This window comes from Phaethon aethereus (assembly GCF_964289735.1).
Source record: "Phaethon aethereus genome assembly, chromosome: 13".
Lineage (NCBI taxonomy): Eukaryota > Metazoa > Chordata > Aves > Phaethontiformes > Phaethontidae > Phaethon > Phaethon aethereus.
In genome coordinates, this window is record NC_138589.1 from 22,328,724 (window position 1) to 22,354,518 (window position 25,795).

General features: G+C 49.9%; 1 protein-coding gene across 1 annotated transcript in view; it reads left to right on the forward strand.

Annotated features, from left to right (window-relative positions):
• The window catches only part of ZFHX3 (zinc finger homeobox 3), a 110,066-nt gene that overhangs the window by 26,560 nt on the left and 57,711 nt on the right, over positions 1-25,795 (forward strand). Inside the window, exon 3 of the mRNA XM_082005774.1 lies at positions 9,364-9,595. Coding sequence (XP_081861900.1) covers positions 9,364-9,595 — 232 coding nt within the window. The remainder of the gene's footprint in view (positions 1-9,363; positions 9,596-25,795) is intronic.

The following is a 25,795-nucleotide window of genomic DNA, read 5'->3' on the forward strand; positions in this document are numbered from 1 at the left end:
ATTTGTAACAGAAGAGTACATTTAAAGTGAAGTTTATTGTGTTCATGTTTGTCGGAGATGCTCGAGCGAGTAGCAGGAGATGCCCGTGCAGACTCGCAGGGCTGTCGTGGGTCCTGCGGCGGGAGCCACGGCAGGAGCACACAAGGTTGAGGGCAGCGCTTTTCAGAACAGCTGATAGGAAATGTATTCTTGATTGTGCTTTGTTTTTATCACTATAATTAGCAAGATCAATACATACACTCCTGTATTCATCTCCACATATAGCAGTGCTTACGCCTGTGCCTCCCTGGGGAGAACTGTGAAGATTTCAGGGATCTGGAAAATTCTCTGAAGTTGCAGTTGCCCAAGGGGAGATCTGCAGCTCTTGTAATGCAGTGATGGGAGAAAAGAAAGTTTCGTGGCTGTAGGAAGGAGCCCAGATGCCGCAAGACCTTTCTCTCTTCTCCCTTTCGTGGCTGCTCAGCCACCTCTGCTCAGCAAGCGTGTAGCGTAGTGTCCGAAGGGGTACCCATGTGCTACCAGAATGAAATAACGCAGGCAGACAGTGGCAGCTCTGACTGCTACCTTAACTCCCACCGCGTCTCCTCCCCGCCTCCGGGAGGCTTCTGGCTGGCGTGCCGTCGCGTTTCCCCTGGTCTGTTGGTGCCTCTCCTGGGGTGGAAGGGGATGGCCGGCACGGCTGGGCCAGTGCAGGCTTTACCTATGGACTTTGTTCTTCCTCAAGCGCATGGGAGGAATCTTAGTGATGCTCTTATACTTTCACTTTGCATCTTTGGGGATCTTTTCTAACGAATGATTAATTAGTACTTTGAGGTCTGTTGCACAATTAAAGGGGGAGGGTGTGAATCAACCTTTCTTGGCTCTTGTTTTCTGTTAATCTCTGTCATTTTTTGCCCACTGACCCTGGGGGACTGTGAATATGTGGGGATGCTGCTCATCACAGTCTGCATAAACAATGTCCTCGTTAAGAGCGGAACGGCTTAGCAAGGCCCCATGAAGAAGTTGGCTGCCAGAGCTGAGCAGAAGCTGGGACTGTTGCCTCCCCCTGGGCTTTAGCCCCTCCTCATTAAGCAGGTCCGGGCTATTGATTGGGAGCTTGTGTTTGGAAGAGTCTTACTTACTCCATGCATTATCTTGACAGATTGATCAGATCTGATTGAGAACCTCTTAAAGGAACGAACAGCTGTAATGGGAAAGTTGGACTCTGTCATCCGTTAGGATGATTCTGGGAGCGAGAAGAACAAGGCTGACATCTTGGAGCAATTGTATTTACAATTAACATGGCTGAAAACGATTGCCTCTATTGATCCCCCCTTCCTGCAATTACAGCCCCATTGTTTACATTCCAGCACTTCGGTTATAAAAAGGAAATTCAATAATTATTGCATTATTTAAAGTTAAAGTGCCACAGAGTTTGCTGGCTGCGCTTGCTGGTTGATTTAACGTTCAGTAAAATCCATGCTGAGCTCTCCATCTTTAGGCTGAGCAATATTTGGCTTTTAATGAGACTTCAAGGGCTGGTGGAGCAAACCCAGTTCGCTGGGTGTCTTTTGGGGTCACTTACAGGGAGCCCAAAAGCATTTCAGCATGGCAAGCACCAGCCTCATGGCCGGTGGGGACAGCATTTGTGGCCCATAGCCTCTGCCTGGGTGGGACCCCATGGGGAGGGCTCCTTTCCTGTGCGGCAAGGGCGATCAGCTGTTAACTTGGAGCTGCCAAGAACTTTTGTGCCTTGTGTGTTATTACTGACCTTTCCCCAGGTACGGCAGGTCTCTGCTCAGCTGCCCTGTGTGTTGCTGCTTTTTGAGGAAAGTCCTTGGTCTTGCTTCCCTCCTGCTTTGCAGCCCTGCGGTTGGGGCGCTCTGGGCCTGCCTGGGGCTCGCAGTGTCTGCGTCAGCCCCGTCGTGATACCATCAGTGTTCATTTAACACCAGGCAGGGTTGGAAGGCACAGAAAATACAGATTGAGAAGGAGTAGCGTAAGGACTGGCTGTTAATTGGGGCGGTTGGTGCTGTTCCTCAAGCCTTTCCCTGTGACTCAGGGACTTGCGTCAAGTATCTCAGCCTCTTTGGCAGGAGGGAGTGCTACATTTCCAGCCTTTTGGAAAGAAAAATAAAGATCAGAAACCAAAAAGTAATCAAAATCTAGATTTGTTGTGCAAAATCTCCTCGTCCTCATCTTTTGGTGGAGTTTTTAAGGGCTTGAATGCTACTGAGGAAGCTTTAGCTGGAGGAAGGGGAGTGATGCTCACCATTAGGCTGTTCGAGTTACCACAAGCTAAACTGCAAAACCTTATAGGCATGCGAGCCTGAACTCTGCAGGCTGCGCAGAAAAGCTCTTACGCAAGGAGCTGGAGAGGCTGGAAGGAGGGAAGGGTTTTGTAACGCTCCTTCTTCAGAAGCACTAAACAATTGCTGGATGTTGGTGGAATACGAAAGAGCATAAATTCGTCTTTTGAACCTGCTGTATGGAGAATCAATTTTTTCCTCCTTTCAAAACATCTGGGTGGGGGACGGCTATGAGCGCGCTAGCCCTTTCCAGCGTGTAGCTGGCATGTGTTCTCACTGCGTGCTGCGTCCGCCCCGCGTCTCCATCAGCTCCAGGAAATTCCAGCCGGGGCTGCAGGTGTGAAAGGAGAGCAAGACGGATGGGCCAGCTCTGACTTTTATGGAGTACTTGGAACAGACTGGGATCAGACAGCTGCATCCACATGACTTTCATTAAAAATTCAGATTCTTCTCTTCCAGGGTTGTGTGATTTATCTGGTGCAGCAGATCAGAGGCACATGGGGGCCAGGAGACGCTTAGGAGGTTTCTGAGGTCTGCTGCAGGGTCTGGTCCCTTTCCATGGCGACCTGTAGCCTCCCCTCCAGCTCTGGCGTAAGGGTCGTGTCTCGTCTAGCTCCCCGGGAGTGTGTTGTCACAGGCACGGTTCTTGCCGGCATGTGAAATGTTTCCTACCAAGCCTGTTACTAATTACCCATGTCTGACTTCACCCGCAGGAAGAGTCAATCCCCGGGCATCCTTCTGTACCGAGGCTGTGCACAGAGGGCTGGCATGCCTCCAGCACCTCCTGTGGAACACGGGAGGGTGTGCTGGCGTTGGCTTTCACAGTACCCTTGTGTGGCTCAGAATCTCACGTAACCTCTGCGGTGCTCCCCTGGTTCTGTGTGCCACCACCATGGGCTTATCGGGGGTCGCGCTGGTGCTGGGTCTCCTCGCGGATGCTGGTCAGACGTAGGTGCTTGCAGGAAGAAGTAAGAGCGGTGCAAGTCTATGGCAGTGCTCCCTTCCACGGCTTTTGTAATCCTCCAGCAGATTTTTGGCTCCATCTTCCTCAGCTGCGTCTGTCAATTCTTTTAAATCACTACTAATTTTACCCATTCTAACAGAACAGACGTCATGCTGAGTTCAGTGGTAAGAAAAGTGTTATGTGTGGAAAAAACCCTCTTCTAAGGATTTTCAAGACTGATAACTTCAGTGGAGTGTTTCTTGAAGAAGCTCTCGGTAGTTCGGTGGCCCCTGATTTTGTGGCAGGATTGTCCTGTAATGTGAGAGCCAGCTGGAGAAGGGGATCAAAAGTGATTTGGAAGAGATCTTTGCAGACAGTTTATCAGTTGTCCATGCCACCGCATGGCCTTGCTAAGCAATCAGGATTGGTAAGCAAAAGGATGCTTATGTAAACAAGAGGGCAGTGGACTCACTTTGACTGTCCCCGTTAGCGCTTCGCCGCAGGTCTCGGCTTCGGTTGTTTTAGGATCCGGGTCACTGCTGCGGCTGGTGATCCTGTTAGCCAGCGGGTGGTGAGGAAGGGTTTTCTTTTTGTTAGCGTTGGTCCTCTGCTTGTTGCGTGGAGTTCATGAGATGATTTTCCCACTCTGGGTTTTGGCCCCCAGGCCTGTTACTTCACCTGCTTTTCCTACTTACAGACACCTCAGTATGAGCAGGAAATCCATGCGCGCCGGAGAGGGGAGCAGGAGAGCTGCTCCTTGTGGGGGGCAGCTATGGAGTTTCTTTCTACTGCTTGTTGTCATTTTGAGCTCTGCAGAAGAAGGGGGCCATCCTCGCGCCTGCAGAGAGTTTTTGCACATGTTCTACTGCTTTTTGTACCAGCGAGACTTCCTGAGGATGGAGGTGGCATCTCCCCACTTGCAGAAATGGTTGGTCTTACGGCTTGTGGCCCAAGTGCTTAGGAGATTCCCGCTGTTACCGGTGTGGGTTCATCCTTAGCAGCTTTCAGGGCCTTCCAAAGGGGAAGCATTATGCAAGATGAAGTTAAGATTGTGTAGAAATTGGGCTTTTTTTCTAATGAATAATAAACATCAAAAGTACAAGATGGTTCAAAGCGGTTATTGTGTCTCCCTAGTGAGCTAGGGTTACGGTTCAGATATCCCCCAGAACAATATCTGACCCACCAACACAGCAAATAGGGTTTGGAAAACAACATTGTGCCTTCTGGCAGCAGAGCCCTGGAGGGAGGATTCTCTGTTCATGTTACTGTAGCAGTCGGGCTGTTTACACGGTGTCTGTGATAAACTTAATACAGAAGAGGTTTTGAGCAGATAGTGATTTAACATCTTTTAAAATTTAAAAGACATACAAAAGTGTCGTGGTTTAGCCCCAGCCGGCAACTAAGCACCACACAGCCGCTCGCTCACTCTCCCTCCCCCAGTGGGACGGGGGAGAGAATTAGGAAAAACCTCGTGGGTTGAGATAAACACGGTTTAATAGGACAGAAAGAAAGAAGGGACCAATAATGATAATACCAACAAAGGAATGTACAAGAAAAAGTGAGGCCCAATACAGAACATGCTCACCACCCCGTGATCGACAGCCCGTCCCCGAGCAGCGATTTCCGCCCCCCGGCCAACTCCAGTTTATGTACTGGGCATGACGTCGGATGGTAGGGAATATCTCTTTGGCCAGTCTGGGTCAGCTGTCCCGGCTGTGTCCCCTCCCAGCTCCCCGTGCACCCCCAGCCTGCTCGCTGGCAGGCCAGCACAAGAAGCTGGACTGTCCTTGACGGCTCAGCAGCAACCCAAAACATCAGCACATTATCAACAGTTCCTCATCCCAAATCCAAAACACAGTCTCACACCAGCTTCTGTGAAGAAAACCAGCTCTATCCTGGCTGAAACCAGGACAAAAAGTTTTTAGAATTTGGATTAAATGGCCAACATTAACTACAGTAGCACCTATAAAGGTATTCACCAGGAGAGTTCATTACTTCTCTAATAGTAGCAACGTGGATCCTCAGTCCTGGTTACGACAGTCTCCACTCCAAAGAACGTAGTCTGGGTGCATGGCATGGGAGCGAGGAGGACTGTCTGCAGTCAGACAGTTCAATACAGCTGTTTCATTAAATTCCATGACTATTGAAGAATACTGTGGGTGAGGCAATGTTAGGTGGGGAAGAGATAGATGGTAAAATAAACAAAATTTGGAGTATTTGAAAGACGGAGGTGGAGAGAAAGAAAAGCTGAATATAGCATCATTCCTTACTTTCTTTAAAAATTAGATTTCCATTGTCATACACTATGAACATTCATTATGCTATTATTTATTAGAAGAAAACAACTCCACACCAGATGTTAGAGAGCGAGGGCTGGAAAGTCAGCCCATCAGTCGGGCATGGGTCAGCTTGTGCCACCACATGCCCGCTCACTGGTGCTCGCACAGGCGCCTCGCCGGTCTGCGCCCGCGCCCTCCGTACCCCTTTCCCCTGCCTTGGCTGATGGCCGCGCTGACGGCCACGGGCCGCGCTGGTGGGAACACCGCCTGCGTGCCGGCGCCTCCCTCTTCTTCCTCCGTTGTTTGGGGGGCCGGGGGCTGTACGCGGTGCGTGCCCCAAAGGGGTCGATTGCTGTCTGCAGGCCCCAGTGCTCTGCGGTGCACATAAGCACAAGTTTTAATTTTTCTTTTGCTTATTTAAACTGTCTTCGTGTTCAGATCCTCCCAATATGCCGGCTTCTTCCAGCCAAACCCACAGGAAGGGGGAAGTCGATATGCAATACTCCCTAAACCGTCCCAGAATGCTCCTGGGGCAGTCCTGTGGGACAGGGCTGAATCCACCCCGGCTACCAGCGTGGGTCCGGCCACCCCGGCGAGCGTGGTTTGGTACAGAGTCACCCTGAAAGAGCGTTTCCCTCACCAGAAGCGACAGGCTCCGGCAGCTGGCGCGACGGTGGCTGGCGGCACCTCCTCTGCGGGGCCAGGCTGGCTGCGCGGCCGCGGCTCTCCCTGACAGCTGTTCCCCGGCTCAGGAACGTTTTGCTGTCCCGCTGCGGTGCGGCTCTGCCGGGGTAGACCACCCTGGGGCGCGCGGGGCAGAGCCGTGGTGGATAGCTCTTGATGTTGAGATGAAATTTCCAAACCTGGGTGTTTGCAGCTGGTGAGGGACCGGTGTTCCACAGGGAAGGTCTGTGGTGAAGGTCGGGGGCAGGTGGTGCAGGGGTTACGGCAAATGGAGGAAATGAGGTCTCTGGGCAGGATCCTCCTGTGCTAATGACCGTGCCGCAGAGCGAGAGCGCAGCTTCGCCCACAGACCGGAGCACTTCCCGAAGGGAAAACGGGCCGGATTTGGTTTGATTTGTGTGCAGGAATAGGTGTTGTGAGCAGCACGGTGTTGTGCTGCGGTTAGCGTACGTACAGGAACAGCCCGCATCCCCCGGGAAGCTGTACTTGTGAGCCATATGGTTTCCATCAGAGCGTTCCTCTGTCTGTTTCTGATTTAAAGTGGAGCTTTGACTAAACCTGATCAATATTTTGCATGCCATGCGTGAAGAACCAGATGTTGGAAGTTTCCTATCGTTGAGAGGGAGGGGGCAAACACCCTCCCCAGACTTGCAGAAATCGATGTTCTCTGACAGAAGTTGGTCGGTTTTCCTAGGAACAATATATCCCTTTGATTTTCAAGTTGATTTGTCTTCTAAGAAGGTTCTGGTTTAATATTTTGAATTTGTTTTCTGGGATACGGATAAATTCTCACAAGGGGAAAGCTTAACAGTGTGATGGACAATAACTACGCTTGTCCAGCATTTCATCACTTCCAGCAGCTCACAGCTATACTTGCTCGTCCGTCGTGTTGTCTTGTTCTGGCCTGCTCCTTTCCTCTGTGGGAAGACCGACGTGAGTCAGAGGCAGGTGTGCGATGCCGTGCCGTGCCCGCGGTGGACTTGGTGGTGTTGGCACCCTCAGGTCTTGACTCCTCCAGTGCGACAGGCAGGTGAAGCTGACCCAAGCAGAAGGGGTATTTGAACATGCATGGAGTGGGAGCAAAAGAAGAGCAGAAAATAAGACACGTTTATTAAACTGTTTAAAACAAATGTTTTCCTAAAATTCCCTTTTAAATGAGAGCAGTACAGACTGTGCCTCTGGTTCCCACAGATACCATGTCCTTAATACTTCCTTGAACCCGTGACCAGATTCTTCTCTAATTGCTCACTGGGGGTTTCCTCTGCCTTCTCGCAGAAGCTGGTACTGAGCCCGTTGGCGCTTCCTGAGCCCGAATGTGGTGTTTGTAGGACGGAGGCTTCCCTGATGCGCCTCTCGACTGATGGGAGAAGGGGCTTGTCGCACGTCTCCTGGAGCGAGACCCCCGGCCTGCAGTGAGACGGGGCAGCGGGGAGGGTTTTTTGCAGAGGCCGGATCTAAGCCGGGCAGAGCGAGGCTGGTTAAGCCGGTCGCATGGCTCTTGCAACTGGCTCGCTCACTTTAGCTTTTTATGCCTTTAGCCATTTCTCTTTTTCTGGCTCGGGAAGAGGGTAATGCATGCAAACAATAGAAATGAGAGGGAGAAGGAGTTCTTATGAGGGAAGACAGCAAAAAATCTTTTGAGGGCACCAGTGGGATTAGTACCCTAGTGGATTCTTCAAATATTACAGTGAATTTAATTAAATACATCGCGATCCCAAAAGAGGCTAGTCTAATTAGCCAGATCTAGAATACATTTATTCTCTTCCCTCGTCCTTCCAATCAGAAGCTTCAGCATCAGCTCCTATCCTATTTTTAATCATTCCTAGACTCAGAGGGCTCTCCTTCCTCCGTGTTAGCTAAGCACACAGTGCTGGGTAATATGTGTCTTTAATCTTATCTTAGCTGTAACTGAGATAATACACGTCAGAATTTTTATCAGAAGCTCCTGGGTGCACGTAGGCAATATTTTTGATTGACAAACCCTGAGATCACGTCCAAATCACCTTACTTAGGTGCCTTGGGCGAAGTGCGTGGAGAGGAAGGAGTTTCATGAGATGACCCAGAAGACAAAAAGAGGTCTTGAGGTTGGATGGTAGGAGCTGGCAAGGATTATTGCTTAGCTGAAATGTAGGCATGCGGCGGAAATGCCAAGTGGCCTTCACTGAGGAGTCTTTCATGTCATTTGACGTTGGTACCCGTTTTTCCTCGACTTGTGATAATACCTTGCTGTGGGAGTTGGGAAAGTCACCGTGAACTCTCAGCCCTGCCACTGCCCAAACTGAACGCAGAGCGGCTGTGCAGTGGCAGCCAACGTAGCTGTAAGCAGTGAATTCTTCCCTCTGTTTTTAAGAAATAATTGCTGCGTCCTTGGGATCCGTGACATAAAATAGCTATTCGTTTCCCTAGCGGCATGGACCTCTGTGCCAGACGATTGATAGATTTTGTCAAATAATCAAGGTATAATACTCTTGAATTAGCTATATTGGCTGCGATAGCACAGCTTCAGAGAGTGACGGGATTTTTTTTCCAAGCGATACCCAGCTGCATGCTCATCATTGGCTTTTCAGTCTGGATCACTGTCACAGCCATCTTCCAGGCCAGGCTGCTGCTTTCTTCCAGATCCAAGGGAGTAGAACCTAGGTGCCAGGGAACAGAGCACTAGATGATGGATAGGATAGCACATGCTCCACGCTACGCTTCTATATGCTGTTTCCAAGACCTCTTGATCTAATGGGTTCATTGTGTTCTAGGATTGCTTTGGTTTAATTCTTCTTAGTTTTCAATGAGAATTTATCAAATTTAATTTTATCTGTTTGATGTGAAGTTGGATCCCCTCCCAGGATAAGCTTTAAATATGAAAGAATTAGCCATGTGTAGGTCGTGAATAGGTGTTAATGTTGGATCTGCTATTTTCTTTCAGTGAAGGAGATGATGTTGCCTATCTCGATTTTTGCTTCTGTGCTCGTTTCAGTGTGTTATGTTTTTCTTGCTTCTAAGCAAGAGAGTGTGTGGTGCCTTGAGAATAAACAGGCTTGATCTTACTGTGTCTTTGTCAGAAAGCGGTTTCTTACTTAATTCCCAGGTGGCTTTTAGCAGTTTATGGTGGACTAACTCAGGGAGACTGGAGATGATAGAGGAAATTCACATCTCTCTGCTTTGTTCTTCACAGCACCTTCAGCATCACGAGAGCGGGATTGAGGGTGAAAGCTGCTACTATCACTGTGTCCTCTGTAACTACTCCACCAAGGCCAAGCTGAACCTTATCCAGCACGTGCGCTCCATGAAACACCAGCGGAGTGAAAGCCTACGTAAGCTGCAGCGCCTCCAGAAGGGTCTCCCTGAAGAAGAAGAAGACCTGGGACAGATCTTCACCATCCGGAAGTGTCCAGCTGCTGAGGCTGGTGAGTGCTGCTTGCCTTGCACGAGCAGGTTGGGCTCTTGGCTCCTCTGCGTCACAGGATTTGACTAGCAGCATCAGACTCTCTGTGGAGTTTTGCGGCAAGCTCGGTCACTCTCTGGTTTCTCTCCCCTGATGTGGGGAGGAAGCTTATTGCTTATCAATGATATGTTACAGAAGTCCCCGCTGCCCTGAGGTAGGACCTGACCCCGTGTACCTGCGGCATCCTGCGCAGCTCTGCTTCACGGGGCTTATGGGTGGTGGCTCTGAAGCACCAGTACTTGCGCGCGGGCTTTGTTTGTCCTTGCAAGTGCTCCCCTCTGTTCCAGTGGGGCTAAATGCAAGTTTGACTTGCAGAAGTGTGTATGTTCGTTCGTTTAGCGTCTTCAACAGTGGAATATTGTGTGAGCGTCTAAAGATACCATCAGATTTGGACAACTCTAACGATCTAGTATACTATACTTTTTGTAGGTATCTTGCAGTGTGTCAAGTGATGTCCTAAGTGCCAGTGCGAACTTGTCCCAGCTTATTTATTGATTTCTAGTATTTCAGCCACATTGGATCAGGATGAGGAGCTGGTTGAGAGGGGTGGGCAGGAGAAGGGGTGAGGTTTTTTCTGTTTTCCATGTCTCCTCTTGACAAGGTGCATAAAATGAAGGACTTGGATGGAGCATTTGCTCATGCAGAAAGGACAGATGATAGGGGAGGGACTGCAGCTGTGAATTTAGCAAGAGAAAGTTTGTGTTAAAGGGGACAGTTAGGCTGGGCAAGACAGAAATCGTCGTTTGTTTAATCATTTAGAAAGTTAAGAAGTTTTTTATGTTAGGAAAAAGCATTCTTTGGAGGGAGGAGGAGGAGAGCTTGCCCGAGTTGGCTGGTACATGTGCTCTCAGGGATGTGAAGATGCTGGAGCTGGGGGGATGCCAGAGAAGCCCTTCACAACCCTCATCTCAGCTTCAACCAGGACTTTCCTCCATGACTGCTGTTGAAATGGCTAAATATTAACACAAAAGTGCTCTGAGGAACTGGCGTTCTGCAGTTAATGCACATAGAGACAAGGAGAGTGATCTTAGCTTACAGGCGCTGAGAAAGGAAAGCCGCACCAGCTGGAGGAGAATACGTGTGGGTCTTAGAAATGTCTCTTTAATTAAGATCTGGGTTGTGTTGCTGTTACGCATGTTGTAACAAGGATCTGAAATGCTTGCAAAACACCCAAAAAGTAAAACAGGAAATTTTTCATTAAGAGTTAAATTCAGTCTCACGGAAAAAAGTGACCGATCTGTGAACTTGGGAGCCCAGTGGAGTCGAGGACATGGAATACGCTTTCCCAAAGGTCACGGTGACAGTGAAAGCGTGCTGTGGTTGCCGCACCATCCCGGGGGGGACAGCAGCTCTTACAGCCGTTCTGCTTCTATGCGGTGCTCTGCTGTAGACAAACATTCAGATTTCAAAAGGATATGTTGACCAGTGTTGTATGGTTTGTGAGTTTTCTTAAAAGCAAGATGAACAGAGAGGAGAAACCATCTGTGCCCTTTTGTGATACACGGAACAATCTTGAAAATCTTTGTTTCCTTCAGAAATTTTTGTTTACCTTGTCTTTTACTTCAGAAACCTTATCTTTCCCTGTAGGTCCACCAGAATTATGACATTGCAGGTACCAAGACTGCAGAAGCTGACTAGCTGAGAGGGAGAAGGATTTGTTGACCATTTAAAAAAAAGTTTGGGTTTTTTTTTAACTAAAAGGCTTGACAAGTCACTGAAAGGAAGTATCGGTTTACAAATATTTTACTTCTTCAAATGGCTCAAGATAATTTCCTTTAAGTTTGTTCGTTGGTCATCAAAAACTGACAGCAAACAAGACCCTAAGAATCTATTTTCATATTTTATTTCAAAGGTTAAAAATACAAGTAAGAACAAGACTCTAGAATGCAAAAGGAGGAAACCTCTGATCTGTTTTGCAGGTCACTTTGACCCGAGATACTTCACCGCAAGCACCCTTGCAGCCTGCTGTCGGGTGAGGCTAGGCGGGCGCACCCGCCGGCCGCGGGCACCGGCCGGTTGTCCCCGCGGCACTGGCAGTCGGGTTTGGGTGAGAAGCTGCGATGCCCCTGTGGGGGAGAACGGACGCTTTCGTCTCCCGTTTATTCTGATCCCGTTACGGTATCAGGACATCAACTGCAATATAAAGCGAGGTGGCCCCAGACCCGGGCTAGGCTGAGGACATATCCTGAGGGAAGGCAAGCCGGAGCCGCGCTGCCCGGGCGGGTGCTGGCTGGTGCCCAGGCTGGTGCCTGCGCCCCGGGGCGTCGGAGCGGGCGGGGGCATCGCCCGGCACCCACGGGTGGTCATCGCAGGCAGCAAGGTCGGCTCCTTGCAAGGCACGATGGTAATTTGTTTCTTGGCTTTGATTTATTCGATGTAATTTCTTCATGCGTAAAAAGAACTGCCTGGAACAGGCTGATCCTTCCCTTCTTTCTGTGACATTTAAACTTCCAGCCTTCAAAAATGCTGCTGCTGTTTATTATTTAGCTGGCTGTTATTTTTCTGTAGTTTTGGGTGTCGGTGACATGTAGCAGGAATACACACATACCTAGGCTTACATTTACTCTCCTGACTTGTTTGGGCTTTGCTGGTTTTGAGCCTTGCTGGTGTGTTCGGCGGTGGGCTTGGTGGTTGGTGAGGCTTTGCTGGCGGCTCTTCCTGGCACCACGCTGCCAGTGTGGGAAACGCTCTGCCTTCGTGGCAGGGCTGTGCTTCGGGCTTGCGGCTGGCTTTCTGCGTTTCTTCCTCCTGTATAAAATGGTGGTGTCTCTCCTGTATCCCTGGTTGTTTCTTACTGTTTTTTTCTGAGGGCAAGGTGGACTTTCCTTACTGCCTTTTGATGAGGAGTCTCTGGTGGTAATACATAGCATGAGAAAGTCTTCCCTGTGCTCCGACACTGTGAGCAGAAAAGTGCTTTTCTGATCTGTGATCCGTCTCTCTCTGGGTGCCCGAAGGGATACTGCCTTTTTTTGCTGCATTACAAGTGCAGTGGTTTGTTTCGATGCTGCTGTTACTCCTTGGTACTCACCGCCGTGATTCTCTCTCCCCTTCCAGTTAATTATATTTGTTTTGAGTTTGGTTTCCCTTCAAATACAGTATCAGCTTGCATTTTTTTCCACAGTGATTCTCCTTTTGTTACCATTGCTCCTTCTGAGGACTCTTAAAACATTTCAGTCCTCACAACTTTTCTACCTTCTGCAAAAGCCCTCCCTGGGCAGGTGGCCTGGCCCTGGGCCGGCTGCCTGGGGAGGTTGGGGACACCCCGTCCTGGGCGATGCTCGAAACCCGACAGGTAAGGCGGGGGCCCTGAGCACGACCTTGAGAGGCGCCCGTCTTCTCTCCCTGTGGAACTGCGAGTGCTCAGGGCAGGCTGAGCTGGCAGAAAACTGTCCCCTTCTTGTGCTGGTCCGGCTGGGCAGCTGCTGGTTTGCTGGCGGGGAACACCACTCTCCTCACTCTCTGCTCTGGTGTGCTGTGACTGAAAGCAGGCATGAGGGATCGTGTTGTAAGGGGTCCCCAGTTGGCAGGGGACAGCGGTGTCCAGCCAGGGGCTGCTGCATCCAGGGCAGACCCCTGGGCCAGCTGTGACCCGAGGCGAGGTGCCGGCACACGGCATCCACGATTGCTCCCGCTGCTGCTGGATACCCTTGTGGCTTTGCTGGAAATGCTGAAAGATGATCGCTTTTTTGTTTCCCTAACTTCGTCCAGTTTGTGCCAACCTGCTCATCCCCAGCTTTAAATAGAACTGGTGGTTGCAGTAATGAAAGGTAGCCCAGCCTCATACCGTAGCCTTGTGTTAAGTGGGACGGCGCAGACTGAGTGAGTGGAGTTGCCTCGTTCCCCTTCCCGCTCCATCCTGCTTGCTCTGTGCCGGGGTTAAACACCGTGTCTGTCTATGAGTACTTACTCACTGGTGTGTGCAAGCATGTAGAAGGCATTGCTGTCTCTGGGGCGGTGTATAGCTATTTCCTCGTGTAGATGCATCTCAATCTGTTGGAAGAGAGTATCTGATCATACCTTAATTAGTCCTCTAATAATCTACAAAGGTCAGTGCCAATTGCCTGTTCATTTACATTTGTAATTGTGATGGTTCTTGATTGCATATTAGTTGGCAACTCATTCCCTCCCACCCCGCAGAAAACACATGCAGCAGCCTAAGCAACAGCCTTGTAGACACAAGGACCTTTGTCTCTGCCGGTGCCAGCAGCACAGCCTTCACTGAAACTTCTGTGTCTTTTATGGGAGAGAGCTTTAGAAGCTACACTTCACTTCCAGTAAAGGGATGATGAAGTCGTTGGCAGGGAAATCATATGGACATCAGGCAAGAAACCCAATCCTCCTTGAACTAGATAATTAAAGACAATTAAACTTTTCTGCCTGCTCTGAGAAGTGTGCTAATTATGCAGGAGACAGGGAAGTGGGCCCAGGCTGGACGTTCAGCTGTTTTGTTGATCAGAAAGAATGGGGGGGGGAAGTGTTTCCTCTGTGGGGTATTTTTGGACGTCTATTGCTGTAGTATCTGGGCTGCTGCCACTGCAGATGTCGGCCCCTTGCTGCATCTGTATAACGTTACCCATAAGCTAATTGGTTTTTAATGAGGGGGGGTTAAAGAAGAAGAAACCACACAAACCCATAATAAAAACCAAAACATTCTCAAGATGTAGGGGTGGATGCACTTATGATTCATTAGATAATGAAAGAAGTAAGAGTGAAACAACCTGCACCAAATTTTCATTCTGGCTTTGAAAGTGTTTCCTTCTAGAAGGCATCGAGTACAGCCAGCCCGTTCTATGATGTGGACAGCCGCGCGCGGAGCAGCTGGTCCGGAGCGGGACTGGTGCTTCGCCTCTGGCACGTGTTGCACAGGGCTGTACGCAGCCCCCTGCTCACCCTGTTGCATCGCTCTGCGTGCCGTCCACACGAGTGTGGATTTGTTACAGCCCCAGCTGCTGAGCCTGTTTCTCCGTAGGCCAGTGCTGTTCGTATTTAATCTGCTTCCTCCCTTACCTGTTTCTCCTGACTCCTCCTATTTTCCATCTCCATCTGCTCTCCCTTTCCATAGCTGTCCTCCTGTGGGAGGAGCAGAGTGGGGTTTGCGCCCGCTCTTCCCACTCTGTAGGACTGAAGTCCATCAGACCAAATGTCAGACGTCCACGATCCTCACCTGCTCCGGAGTCCTGAGCATCCCTGGCCCAGGACTGCTGCTTCGTGCAGCGGCACGGGCCAGGGTCTGCCACACTCAAGTCGGGAGAAAGTCCTGTTGCTTGTGGCAAGCTTGACCCGAGCAGAGGTGCCTCAGGTAGAAAGACTTCATGCTTGCACGCCGCAGGAGAGTAGCTAGATCCAGAAGGGTCAGGCGGAGCTGAGGCAAGAGACCACTTAGAGTTTTATGACGCCCAGGAGTTTCATTTTGATCATCTTCTCATATGAGCCCTGAATTTGTTGGCATCTTTAAAGAGAAACAGAGATTTTAGGAGATGTAAATGCAGAGGACAATTTGCATGGCCAAGGAGTTGTGTTGGTACAGGCAAGCTGTGCAGTGCCCCTGTGGCTGGCATGGTGGGCAGCTGGCTGAGACCGCCCCATGTTGTCCAAGGGGGGAGCAGAGCACAGCAAAGAAAAGGTGTGCACCTTTCTTCTTCTCGTTTTCCAAGGCACTTTGAGTACCATAGTCTGGACACGATCTGTGGGACTGTTGAGAATGCTTTTGGAAAAACAAACAAAAAAAAATATGGCAAGTGAGCCCAAAAAAGTCAAATTTGTTGATCTTTACAGTTGTGCTGGAAGCTGTTACAGAGCTTTGGGGGATGAATAAGATGACTTATGGAAAAGCCATGTAATATTTAGTGGGAAATGCTGACCATTTCTCAACTCCGTGTGTCATCCTATAGACTATTTTACAAAGCTTTGTATCCTTACTGTGAAAATCTGTGGGAAGGCTATAAAAGTAAAGTAAAATAGTATCTTCTATTCTGTGTGGCTCTAGGGTTTTTTTCTAAGGACCATATACTTCTGGAGAACTTCTTTGTCCTTGTGGAGGTGGGAGTTTTCCCCTAAGACCAGGCTAAGCCAGCCAGAGGTACCGCTTGTAGTTTTTGAAGAATTATTTTGCTTGACGCATACCGCAGAGCGATGCGCAGTCTCCCCATTTCACTGCAGAGAACCCGTCCCCTATGGTGGATGTACTGTTTCAGCAATCGTGCTAATCTCTGCTGAATCCTTAGCAGCCATCCTCTTCCAACACACACAGCCATTGTTGGGGCCCTCGCGTGTCAAGGGTGAGGGCAGGCTCTCTGGAAGTCGTTGCTAAACTGGGCCAAGCGCAGTCAAAAGTGCCTTTGTTTGGGCAGGAAAGGGGCAGGAGCGGGTGTCAGCGGGAGGATCGCTGCCTGCCTGGCTGCCAGTGCCCGGCCTTGCTAGAGCAGCCACGCTGCTCACGCTGCCAGCAAGCAGCCAGGGACCAGCCAGTGCTGCCCGCTCCAGACAGGTTGATTACAGTTCTTTACTCTAAAGCGCTATGCTGGGAACCCCGTGAAAGCTGCCGGCTCCCAGAGCTGCCTGGGAGGAGGGGATACCCCGTGGCTCCCGGTTTTGCCCTCCCTCTGCCCCCCAGCAGAGGCGGCTGCACTGTCTGTCCGCGTCTTCCTGGTGTTTCAGTATTTGACCTTCTGAAGGGCTGCAAACTGTAGACTGAGATCAGGATGTGAATTTTTAATGAAACCCAAGTATGTAAACAGAACTGAGGTATAGCTAGAGCAGCTGCCAGATGAGAAAACCCCATGTCGTTTAAAAATAGTTCTTCCCAAACTCAGCTTGGCTCTGCCTGTGGTGCTTGCAGGCAGCTGGATGCTCATATGTTGCTTGCACCTCTGTTTTCGCTCTGACTCATATGAAACACTTCGCTAATGTTCCTCTTTCTTAAAAGCAGTCTGGTAGCTGCACCAGGGATGCGAAGGCATCGCCATCAGGAGAGGGGTGATGGTAAATAGGAACGGAAGCGGGTCCCTGTGTGATCGGGAGCAGATTTGTTCATGAAACACTCAGGATGTGGTTTGCAGTATGAAGGGCTTTCTCTTAGCCAAAAAGTTTCTACTATTTAACCGAAGGGAGGCTTGATGTCAGCCACATCTGTCAGTTCCAATTTGTGCCTTGGAAGTCTGGCAGATGGCGTTATCTTCTTCCTCAAGGCGGAGGCATTGCTCCCTGAATTCCCCTCTCTCCTGCCCAGGCTCTCTGGTTCCTCCCTTCCCTTGGTGGCTGTGCCCTGGACTTAGGAATTTCAACTGGCCCATCTGTAAACTGAAGTGAAACAAACTTCATTTGTGGATTTTTTGTGATTGCAGGCTCTGTACTTCCAGTAGAACTTTAAGACTTTTGACATGAAAATGGATAATGACAAATTATATTTCTTCCTGCTTGAAATAACTCAAATTTATTGAGATCTGCTGTCCTCCACTTGGTCTCAATTAAAGGAAATATGGTCATTGCTAATGCTGGAGAAACATGCATGTTACTCTCCTACATCTGATAGAGGTAATGGGGGGTTTCAGAAAGGAATAATTAGCTTGCTTTTGTAAGCCACTCTCCACTTTTCCATGGGACTTAATTGCACACAACAATTAAAAACTTCCCAAAGCAGGTTACTAGTACAATGTCTGCAGGAGACCAGCGCACAGAGTTTATACCATAGTGTCTACCAGCCAAAAGCACACTACAGCTCCGCTCTGCTGGCGAGGCACAGAAATCTGGCTGGAACATGTGGCCCTTGCAGACGGCATGGGAAGAGCAATGTGCGAGGTGCATGCTGAGGAATTTGGTGTAAAATTTCCCACCTGGTGCAAGCAAGAGTTCCAAATGATGTTCTGCACGCTGTCTCCTCCCACTGCCCCTGCCTCTTATGGCTGGAGGAGTTCCTTTGGTCTCGTGCCGCTGCCAGTCACTCTCTCCCTCTCAAAACGCGATTCCTTCCACTGGTGTTTAACAGCTAACCTCGTTTCACATGCTTCCCCTTGCCATTTCCAGGCTTGTCCTTGATTGACACATTTAATAATCTGCCAACCCAAATGACAGTCTGAGCTCCTGTGTGCAAACATCAAATGCTGCCCAGCTTCATGAGCTTCTCTCAGGCTTTTCACCTCTCTCTCGCTCCCCACAACCCAATATTGTCTTTTCCCAATATGTTATCTGTAAACCCCTGTAGGCAGCAGCCTGCTCAGTCTTTGTTTCTGAAGTGTTGCATGTAAATCCAACCAAATCATCGGACTGTGAGTCGTCCAAGCGCTGGATGTGCTTTGCAGGCACTTGCGAGGGGCCGGGAAGGCTGTTGGGTGCCGTGTCGCGTGCACCCAGCTTTTTGCCGGGGGCTGTTTCCTACAGCTGGGGGTGTGCAACGGCTTTGTTGTCTGAAGAGGAAATCCGTTTCTGTCATCTCATCCTCAGACATAGGGAGTAAGACAAACTATTGTCCTGTTTTGAGAAAACATTCACCCATGGTGCAATAACATACGTGAAATAGCAACAAAGAGGAAAACAGCTTCTGGCGAGATGTATGTTAAGCTGATTAAACTTGCAGTTCCCCTTTCCCGCAGCATTTCTGATCCCTCTGCCAACCCCCACCGAATGCCCCCACATGCAGGATTATTGTCTTGTTTTCCAAGGTCTCATGTCATGTGTGTTCGTTTAAAGCAGGAGGACAGCTTGTTGCTCTCCCCTTTGTTGTTCTGCTGAACCTTGGAATTTTTTCATTTTTTTGTGGATTGAATGGCTTAGGGAACTTTTACCTTTCCAGCTAGTTCCTGATGGGAGTTGTGGTATTTCTGCACAGGGTCTCCTCTGGAGGAAAGCAAGCTTTCTGCTTTGTGGCTGGACAGAGAGGCGGGTGGAAATTTTTGGTTCTGCTTTAGTTTCACACTGCTTTAATGGCTATCAAAATCCAGCAAATGTACATCTCTCAGCAGTGGGCCAGGGTTGCTGTAGACAGTTACTCCTTTGGAAGGTCTGAAGACATGAAGAGAGCCACGTGCTTTAAGAAAGTCAGTCCATTTAGGGGACTTCTAGGTCCACAGAAGGGGACTTCTCTGTCCTGGTATTATTCTGTAGCACAATTTGTAACTGTTCCCTCTTCATGTCCTTCCCCCCCACCAAGTTTTGGAGAACACTGTCCTCATCCTAGCAGTGTCTTTCTGTCTTTGTGCGTACGGGACACCATGGGACTGTTGAGGTCTGGCTTCGCAGAATGCGGGGATAAAGCTGGTTCCCCTTTAATATCTGGCAGAGGCAGATTGCCTTTGTTATTTGTTTTTTTGGGTTGGTTTTGAGTTTAAAGTAAAAAGCAGTTGTGCCCTAGCTCTGGGTTGGTTTTGACCAACCAGCATTGAATAGATAATCTCTAAAGGATATGAAAGGTTTAATCATTTTAATTTTGTTTTTATTAAAGTTTATCATGACTTTTTTCATGTGCCCCTGATAAAGTGGGGGGTAACAGAAATCCACACAAACCCCCAAGCATTTGCTTAATGAAACTCTCTAATGGGAGGCGCCTGGCGGGAAGGAAGTGGTTAGATAGCTGGGCTGGGGAAGGCAGACCGAAGGCATGCTGTAATATCACTGAAACGTGGCAGGAATCTCATAAACTCCCCATCTAGCTCCAGCAGGCACTTGTCACTGGGAGCTCATGGCTTTCATTACGCAGAAAGAGAGGAAGCTCTGAAGGCTGACTTATTCCAGAATGTTTTTCTTGTTCAGCTGCATCTTAAAGCCCTCTCCACTTAAGAAAAGTAAAGGGGAAAACATCACCAGATGCTGTAGTAAAACACTGGGAAGCTCCTGGTCCCCCTCCTACTCTACTTTTTTTCTCCCCATCAAAACGAACTCCGGAGCAAGACTGAAACCAGGTTGTCAGAGCGCAGCGTCTCTCCCGAGCACAAGCAGCTGCTGTTTCCTTGGGGCAGAAGAGTTGCGTCCCTCTGCTTGTGGTCTCGCCCTTGGTACTGCGTTTGGTCACCAAAAGCTCTGCTGCTGGTGCCAGCTGCACCTTCTGCTTCTCTTCCCTGTTTCCCTTTTCCCCTCTCTTCCTTCCAGTTTTAGCATAGGGAACTCTTCTCTTGAGGATTTCAAGGTGGTTGTTGCTGTGGTACAGGTTAAATTCAAGACTGATGGGCTTTCCCTTTTTGGAGTGAATCAGTAAAGCTTTGAAGACGTTGCAGGTTGAACAGCAGTAGGTACTGCAGCCCTGTCTCAAGGTGTGTTGGAGAAGGGTTAGATGTCAGTGTGAGTGACACAGGATTCATATTAGCAGCAAATTCCGCTCATGTTTAAAGTCCCATCAGCACGGCTGTGCTAATTCTGTCCAAACCTCACACTTGCCCAGGTGCTGTGTCTGAGCCCCCTGCTCTGATGGTGTGGTGGTAAGAAGAAAAAGAAACCTTCCAAAAACTTAGACGCACATGCTCCAGTGACTGTTCCTCCACTGTCCACCCTAATTTATGATGTTCATCTCCATAGTGTTGCATGGTAGCAGCTCATCTCCAGTATCTTTCCTATAGGTTTGACTGTTCTAGCCATTGCTGCACTGCTATTTTCTTCCTTTCTACACTGTTAGGCTTCAAATTAAATATATCTGGAATGAACACGCCTTCTTCTGTGTTAACAGGTTAATGAGTTTAGAGGGTTGCCTCACTTGCATGCTTTTGTTGCCATGTTAGCTCAGAGTCTCTTTTCCTGTTCTGCTGTTGACCTGAGCTGAAAGGCACTGGAGCTCCAGCACGGAGAATTGCCGATACCGTGATACCTCCTTTCCTACTAATTTGCCCAGTAACACATTAGGTGGGGACAGTGGCAGAAAGAAAAGTTCGGTTATGTTCAACTGGGCACAGGCTTTGTGTTCAAAGACAAGGAGGATGTTTAACTTGTAAGCAGTGGAGTAGGGTGAGGAGGGGCCGTCGGAGAAAAGCTGCCTGCCAGGCTTCACGCTCGAGCCCTTGCTGCGGAGCTGCTGGACGGCAGGGTCCAGCAGCTGGGCTTGGCAGTCGCTGACTCCTGGGCTAATTACTGGTACCGAACGAGAACTCTGCTTCAAACCGACTGCCTCGCCGGGTTCTGCGCAAAGCAGAGCAAACCTCCAACCTGCTCCCTCAGCACTGCTTGTGCTTGCTGCATTTTGCTCTGCTCCTCGTGCGGAGGTGCGGCCGTACCCCAGTGTCCTGCGGGGTGAAGCGACCAGACAGCCCTTCCTGGCCTTACGCTGCCTGCCCGCTTGTGCAGCGCCAGCGCAGAAGAGTGCTGGGCCCGTGCCAGGAGGTAGGAAGTGCGAGCAGGACCCCAGCCTGCCGGGGGGTACCTCAGGTTTTGCTGCGGCTGGCAGAGCTCCAGCCACACTTCATTCTGGTACCTCTGTGGTGGCGGCCTGGAGTCTCTCCAAACGACTCCCGAAGAGCGCCAGTAGGCTTGGGAGTGCAGCGCTCTGCCGGGTCGTCTCCGCTCGGTCGTACAGGCTCATCCTTAAGGAGTGTCGGGCGCTGCGGCTGCTTCCGACTTTTTGTTGCAGAAGTCCGTGCTGTTGCAGATGTCCCTGCTCATGGACTAGATGGCCTTTAAAGGTCCCTTCCAACCCAAACTCTTCTATGATTCTGTGATTCCCTGGGATGGGGTTTGCCTTGGCTGCACACTCAGGTTTTGTGCCACGGCAGCACCTCTTTGAGGTGGGAGGTTCCAGGATTCCCTTCGGCTCGGCTGTTTCCTGCCCATCTGCACATCTTGTCAGTAACGAGAATTCTGGCTGACTTCTGTGATGGGGGATAACAATGAAAGTTGTGCTTGGAACCAGACATCTCCTCCAGCCTTGTGACCGTGTTCCTGACCACTGCTGTTCAGGGTTAGGAACGGGGCTGACTCCTCTCTGATGCTGACACCAAAAAGGTGTTGCAATAGCACCAGTCCTGGCCAAGGACTACAGTTTCCTTTCTGGAGGAAGCATCAGCAGGACATCAGGAGGTGGTGGGCAAGAGCTTGCCAGCTAAAGGGAGCCCAGACTTGCCTCTGAAGGTCTCACCCTGCAGCTGATAGCTCGTATGGTCCAGTTTGGCAGGATGCTCCTAGGCAGAAATGCCAAGCTTATTTTCCTTCTACAGTTTCATTGCAGTGTAAGAAGAACAGGGAAAGAGGATGTGGGAGGTATATACACAGACTGGATAAAGTCTCTCTCAGTGTAGCTGTAATTCTGTATTTTTCCCTTTCTCCTGAATACGTTGCGCTTTTTATAAAAAAAAAAAAAATTTCTTTTAAAAGGATGCCTGAGCCATTCTAAACATAGAGCTGTCCCTGAGACTGGCTGAGGCGGTACCAGATCTCCTGGGCTGTGACAGTGCGTCCTGGAGACAGCAAATCCACACTTTCTGCAAAAGAGGAGACTACATGGTTGGGATGGATGCAAAGGATGCTTTTATGACACTGTTCTGTTCCTCACACAGGAACACTTTAAATCTGTTCCTCAAACAGGAGCATCCATTTACACTGGATTTCTGGTCTCCAGCTCCATCTTTTCATCAGAGAGGAAATTGCAGGACAAGATCCCTTCAGACCTCCTCCTGTGGTGCTTTTGCACCACTGGTTGTAGCAGAACCTGCCTATGTGTTTTCTGAGATGGACAAAGCTTCTCACTGTCAGTGAGAACTCCAGTCCAGATCTTTAATGCAAATAGTAATGGAAAGGTCACTGCATGAGTCTATGGAGGATGTAAGTCAGGGTCCAGAAGCAACCTCTGGGCCTTTCATTAGCAAAGACACTAAGCTCACTTCAGCTTTGTCCTCAGAGTTTTAAACATTTTTCATTTACAGATGATGATAAAAATGTTGCTAATTTGTTTCAGCATTTCTCAGAAATGTTAAAAAAATGGGACTGAAACTCCAGAAATCTGGACAACTTTACAGTTCTGACATGCATCGATAGAAGTAAGTTACTTCCCGGCTTAGGGTTTCATCCATGGAACAAAAAGAATATCTACTTAGTCTTCAAGGTGGTTGTGAAACTGAATTCCTTGACATTTGCCATGTGCTTTTCGATCCTTGGAAGGGAGAGGTAGGGTCCCTTCTCATGGTCTTTCTTGCAGGTCTTCAGAGACAGAAAACTGTCCTTCCAAGTGCCAAACCTGCAAGGAGAGTGCTCTCATCCGTACCACTTCTTGCTGCGACCAGAGCAGGCTTCTCACAGCTGGTCAGCCAAAGCAGTTCCACAGAAGAAAGCAAGCATGGGAGAACTTTTCCAGAGCTTGCATACTCAGACTGGTGTCAGCACGCTAATGCGCTGTCCTCTTTGGAAGGTGAATTTGAAGCTTGTTACCACTTAACAGGCTGATTTGGGGTTACAGTGTAGGCTTTGTTGCCCTGTACAAGAGAACCATTTGTTCATAAAGGCTGGTGCAAGCCCACAGGGTCATGCTCAGTGCTGGAAGAGAATGTCCTGCACCTTTCCTCCCTTCAGGGAATATCCCTGCAGAGCATCAATTTCTTTCCTTTTTGTTTCTGACTTCTTCCTGTCCTGATTCTCTCATACTTCATTCTGCTGCAGGAGCATATGTCTGATGGTCTTTATCTTAAACTGGCAGGACTGGAGAAGGGAGAGTGTCTGACCTAAACAAAAAAGTGCTTTGAGATCTTTGTTCAGAGGAGGCATTATGAAAATGGAAAGTATTCTTATCCTGCAGCTCACTTGTCGGGGTTATAGACTTAACTGCAAGAGATAGGGAGCTTGGTTTCTGAAATTGATTTTGTTTTTCTTTAAGAGCCATAGGCAAAATGAGATTGTATACGTTATCAGTAAGATGATTTGTGAAATAAGGTGTTACAGAAGCTGGCACAGGGCTAGAAACAACTGGCCTGACCCACTCCAGTGTTTTCACTGCCATTAAGTGTACTTCGACGTGCACGTCAGGAGAACGCCCTCCTATAGACTTGCTAGCGGTCTGGTATTTGCCTGCATTTCTCGACCGTGCTTGCTTCCTTTTCCGTCTGTCCTATTGATCCTCTGAAGTCCTCAGAACTGCCTAAGATGGAGCCACCACACACATTTATTTTTCCACTAAAAACTTGAGATTGTTTAATAACACGTCTGCCAATGTCTCGCTCTGGCTGCTTCAGAAGGAAATTTGGGGACCCGTAAACAAATAGTAGCCTACCTCAAATAAAGGTCTCATCCTTATTCCTGCTAAAATTTAGTTCATGCCCTTAAGCAAGAGGGTTTCTATTTCTTCCAAATAGTCAGTTTGCTTTTCTAATTTCTACATCTTGATGCCCTTGCCATCTATTTTGTTTTGACCTCGATTTCTTGAGGCCACAAGTTCCAAAGGTTAATTGGGAGCTGTATGAGAAAGTATATCCGTATTTGCTTCAAATTTGCATTTTTTCCATGTTCATTGTCAGTCCTCCAGAGACTGGAGGATGAGAGGAGGAGTATTGGTCCAGCTCCCTTCCTTGGATGCTCCTCTCGAGGCTGCCTTATTTTTTTTCAGACCAAGCAGCCCTAATCTTCCTCTCCTTTTCTGTGTAGGCACCTCTTCCTACCCCTTCTCTTCAGCCTTTTTATTCATCTGTGGCCTCTTCATTAAATAAATGACAGTGTTTAAATTTTTTGTGCTGTTCCACACGCGCCATGTTGTTTCTTCCCCGTACGCCGTCAGACGCAGGTTTCCTTTGGTCGGCCTGCCGGGTGTCCTGGCCTTCCTGAGCTGGTGCCGTGCACCGCGTAGGTCCCCACTTAATGCCTCCCTGGTCCCGCGCTGGGCCCCGAGCCCTTCAGCCTCAGCTTTCTGGGGCCCCGGCGCTGCCCTGCTATGGCCTCAGGCTCAAAGGGACGGAAAGCGGGGATGGAGTGCGCGTGGCTCGCCGGCCTCTCCTTTGCTTTTCTGATTTGCGGGTGTTCGTGCAGGGCAGACGCTGCTGCTCCTTTTCTGGGAACTGCCGCTCTCGTTTGGTTACCAATTAAGCTGAAGCATTCTGGCCTTTTCCGTCCTCCTTTTTATTGTTACTGGAGGGTGAATTAGGGCTTGGTGTTTAGGATTGTTCTCTGGCCTCTGCTGCTACTTTGCTGCCTCTTTTGTGGCAAAACAATGGCATTAATTTTGGGCCTTTCCAGGCAGGCAGGCAATCTGGCAGCACACAGTGCCTGTCGTTCCACTTCACTTGTGCAGCCACCTCTCCTTTCCACATCACCTACTCACTTTTCTCCTCCTATTGTTTTTTTTCCTTCCCTTTTGTGCTTGCGAGTGTGTGTGGTGTGGAGGATTGCTTGGAGTTTATTTTGTTCCAGTCTGGAAGGGTTGGAGGTCGCGGCCTGGATGCCGACCGAAGGGAAGCAGGCGAGCGGGCGATACGAAGCAAGCAGGCTCACCCTGCTGTGCCTCGTTCCCTGAGCCAGCGCGTCGCCAGCCATCGTGGCTCTGATGAGATTCAGGCAGTGGGAGGTGGGTCGCGCCGCCCTGTTGCCCCTTCACCAGGCGGTCCCTCTTCCAGGGCCTCAAGCGGTGCGGTGAGGAGACCATGACGTGGGGAGGTGCTGGTTAGGGGACAGAGGGGTGCTGACAACGCCCCGTGACAAGGGTCGTGCGGGCGTGGGCGGCGGAGGGTGCCGGCGCAGACCCGTCGGGGACACCGAGCACGCAGCAGCGGCCCCGTGCAGCATCAGCCGCGGGAGAGCAGGGCCAGAGCGGGCTGCGGCCGGCGGCGGGGGAGAAGAGTCCGGCTGCTCTCTCTGCCATGCCCCCAAAAGCAGCAAGAAGCCCTGGGCCACCACTGCTTGGAGAGGTGCCTGCGGGTGGCCGTGGGCTGGGTGCAGGGCACGGGTGCTGTCTGTGCCCCACCAGCGTCTGTGGGCCCCTGCCCCCCCGGGTGTCGCTCCAGGTGGCCTCTGCCTACGCTCACGAGGGGTGGCTGCAGGAGCAGGCGGTGGCTGGGCAGCCGGGTGCGCTCGTGCCGGATCCTGGAGGCGCTTGGCAGCAAGCAGCTGCTGCTGGCTGCACTGTGGATTTTGCTTTTCCCGCTGATGGATGGCGAGGGAGGATGTGTGTGCGAGGTCAGGAGCACGGCAGCAGCTCTCCGGGGTCACCATGCCATCCTCTCCCTCCCAGCTCTGCACTTGGGAAGCGCAGGGGACGCCTCGCTTTCACCCGTGA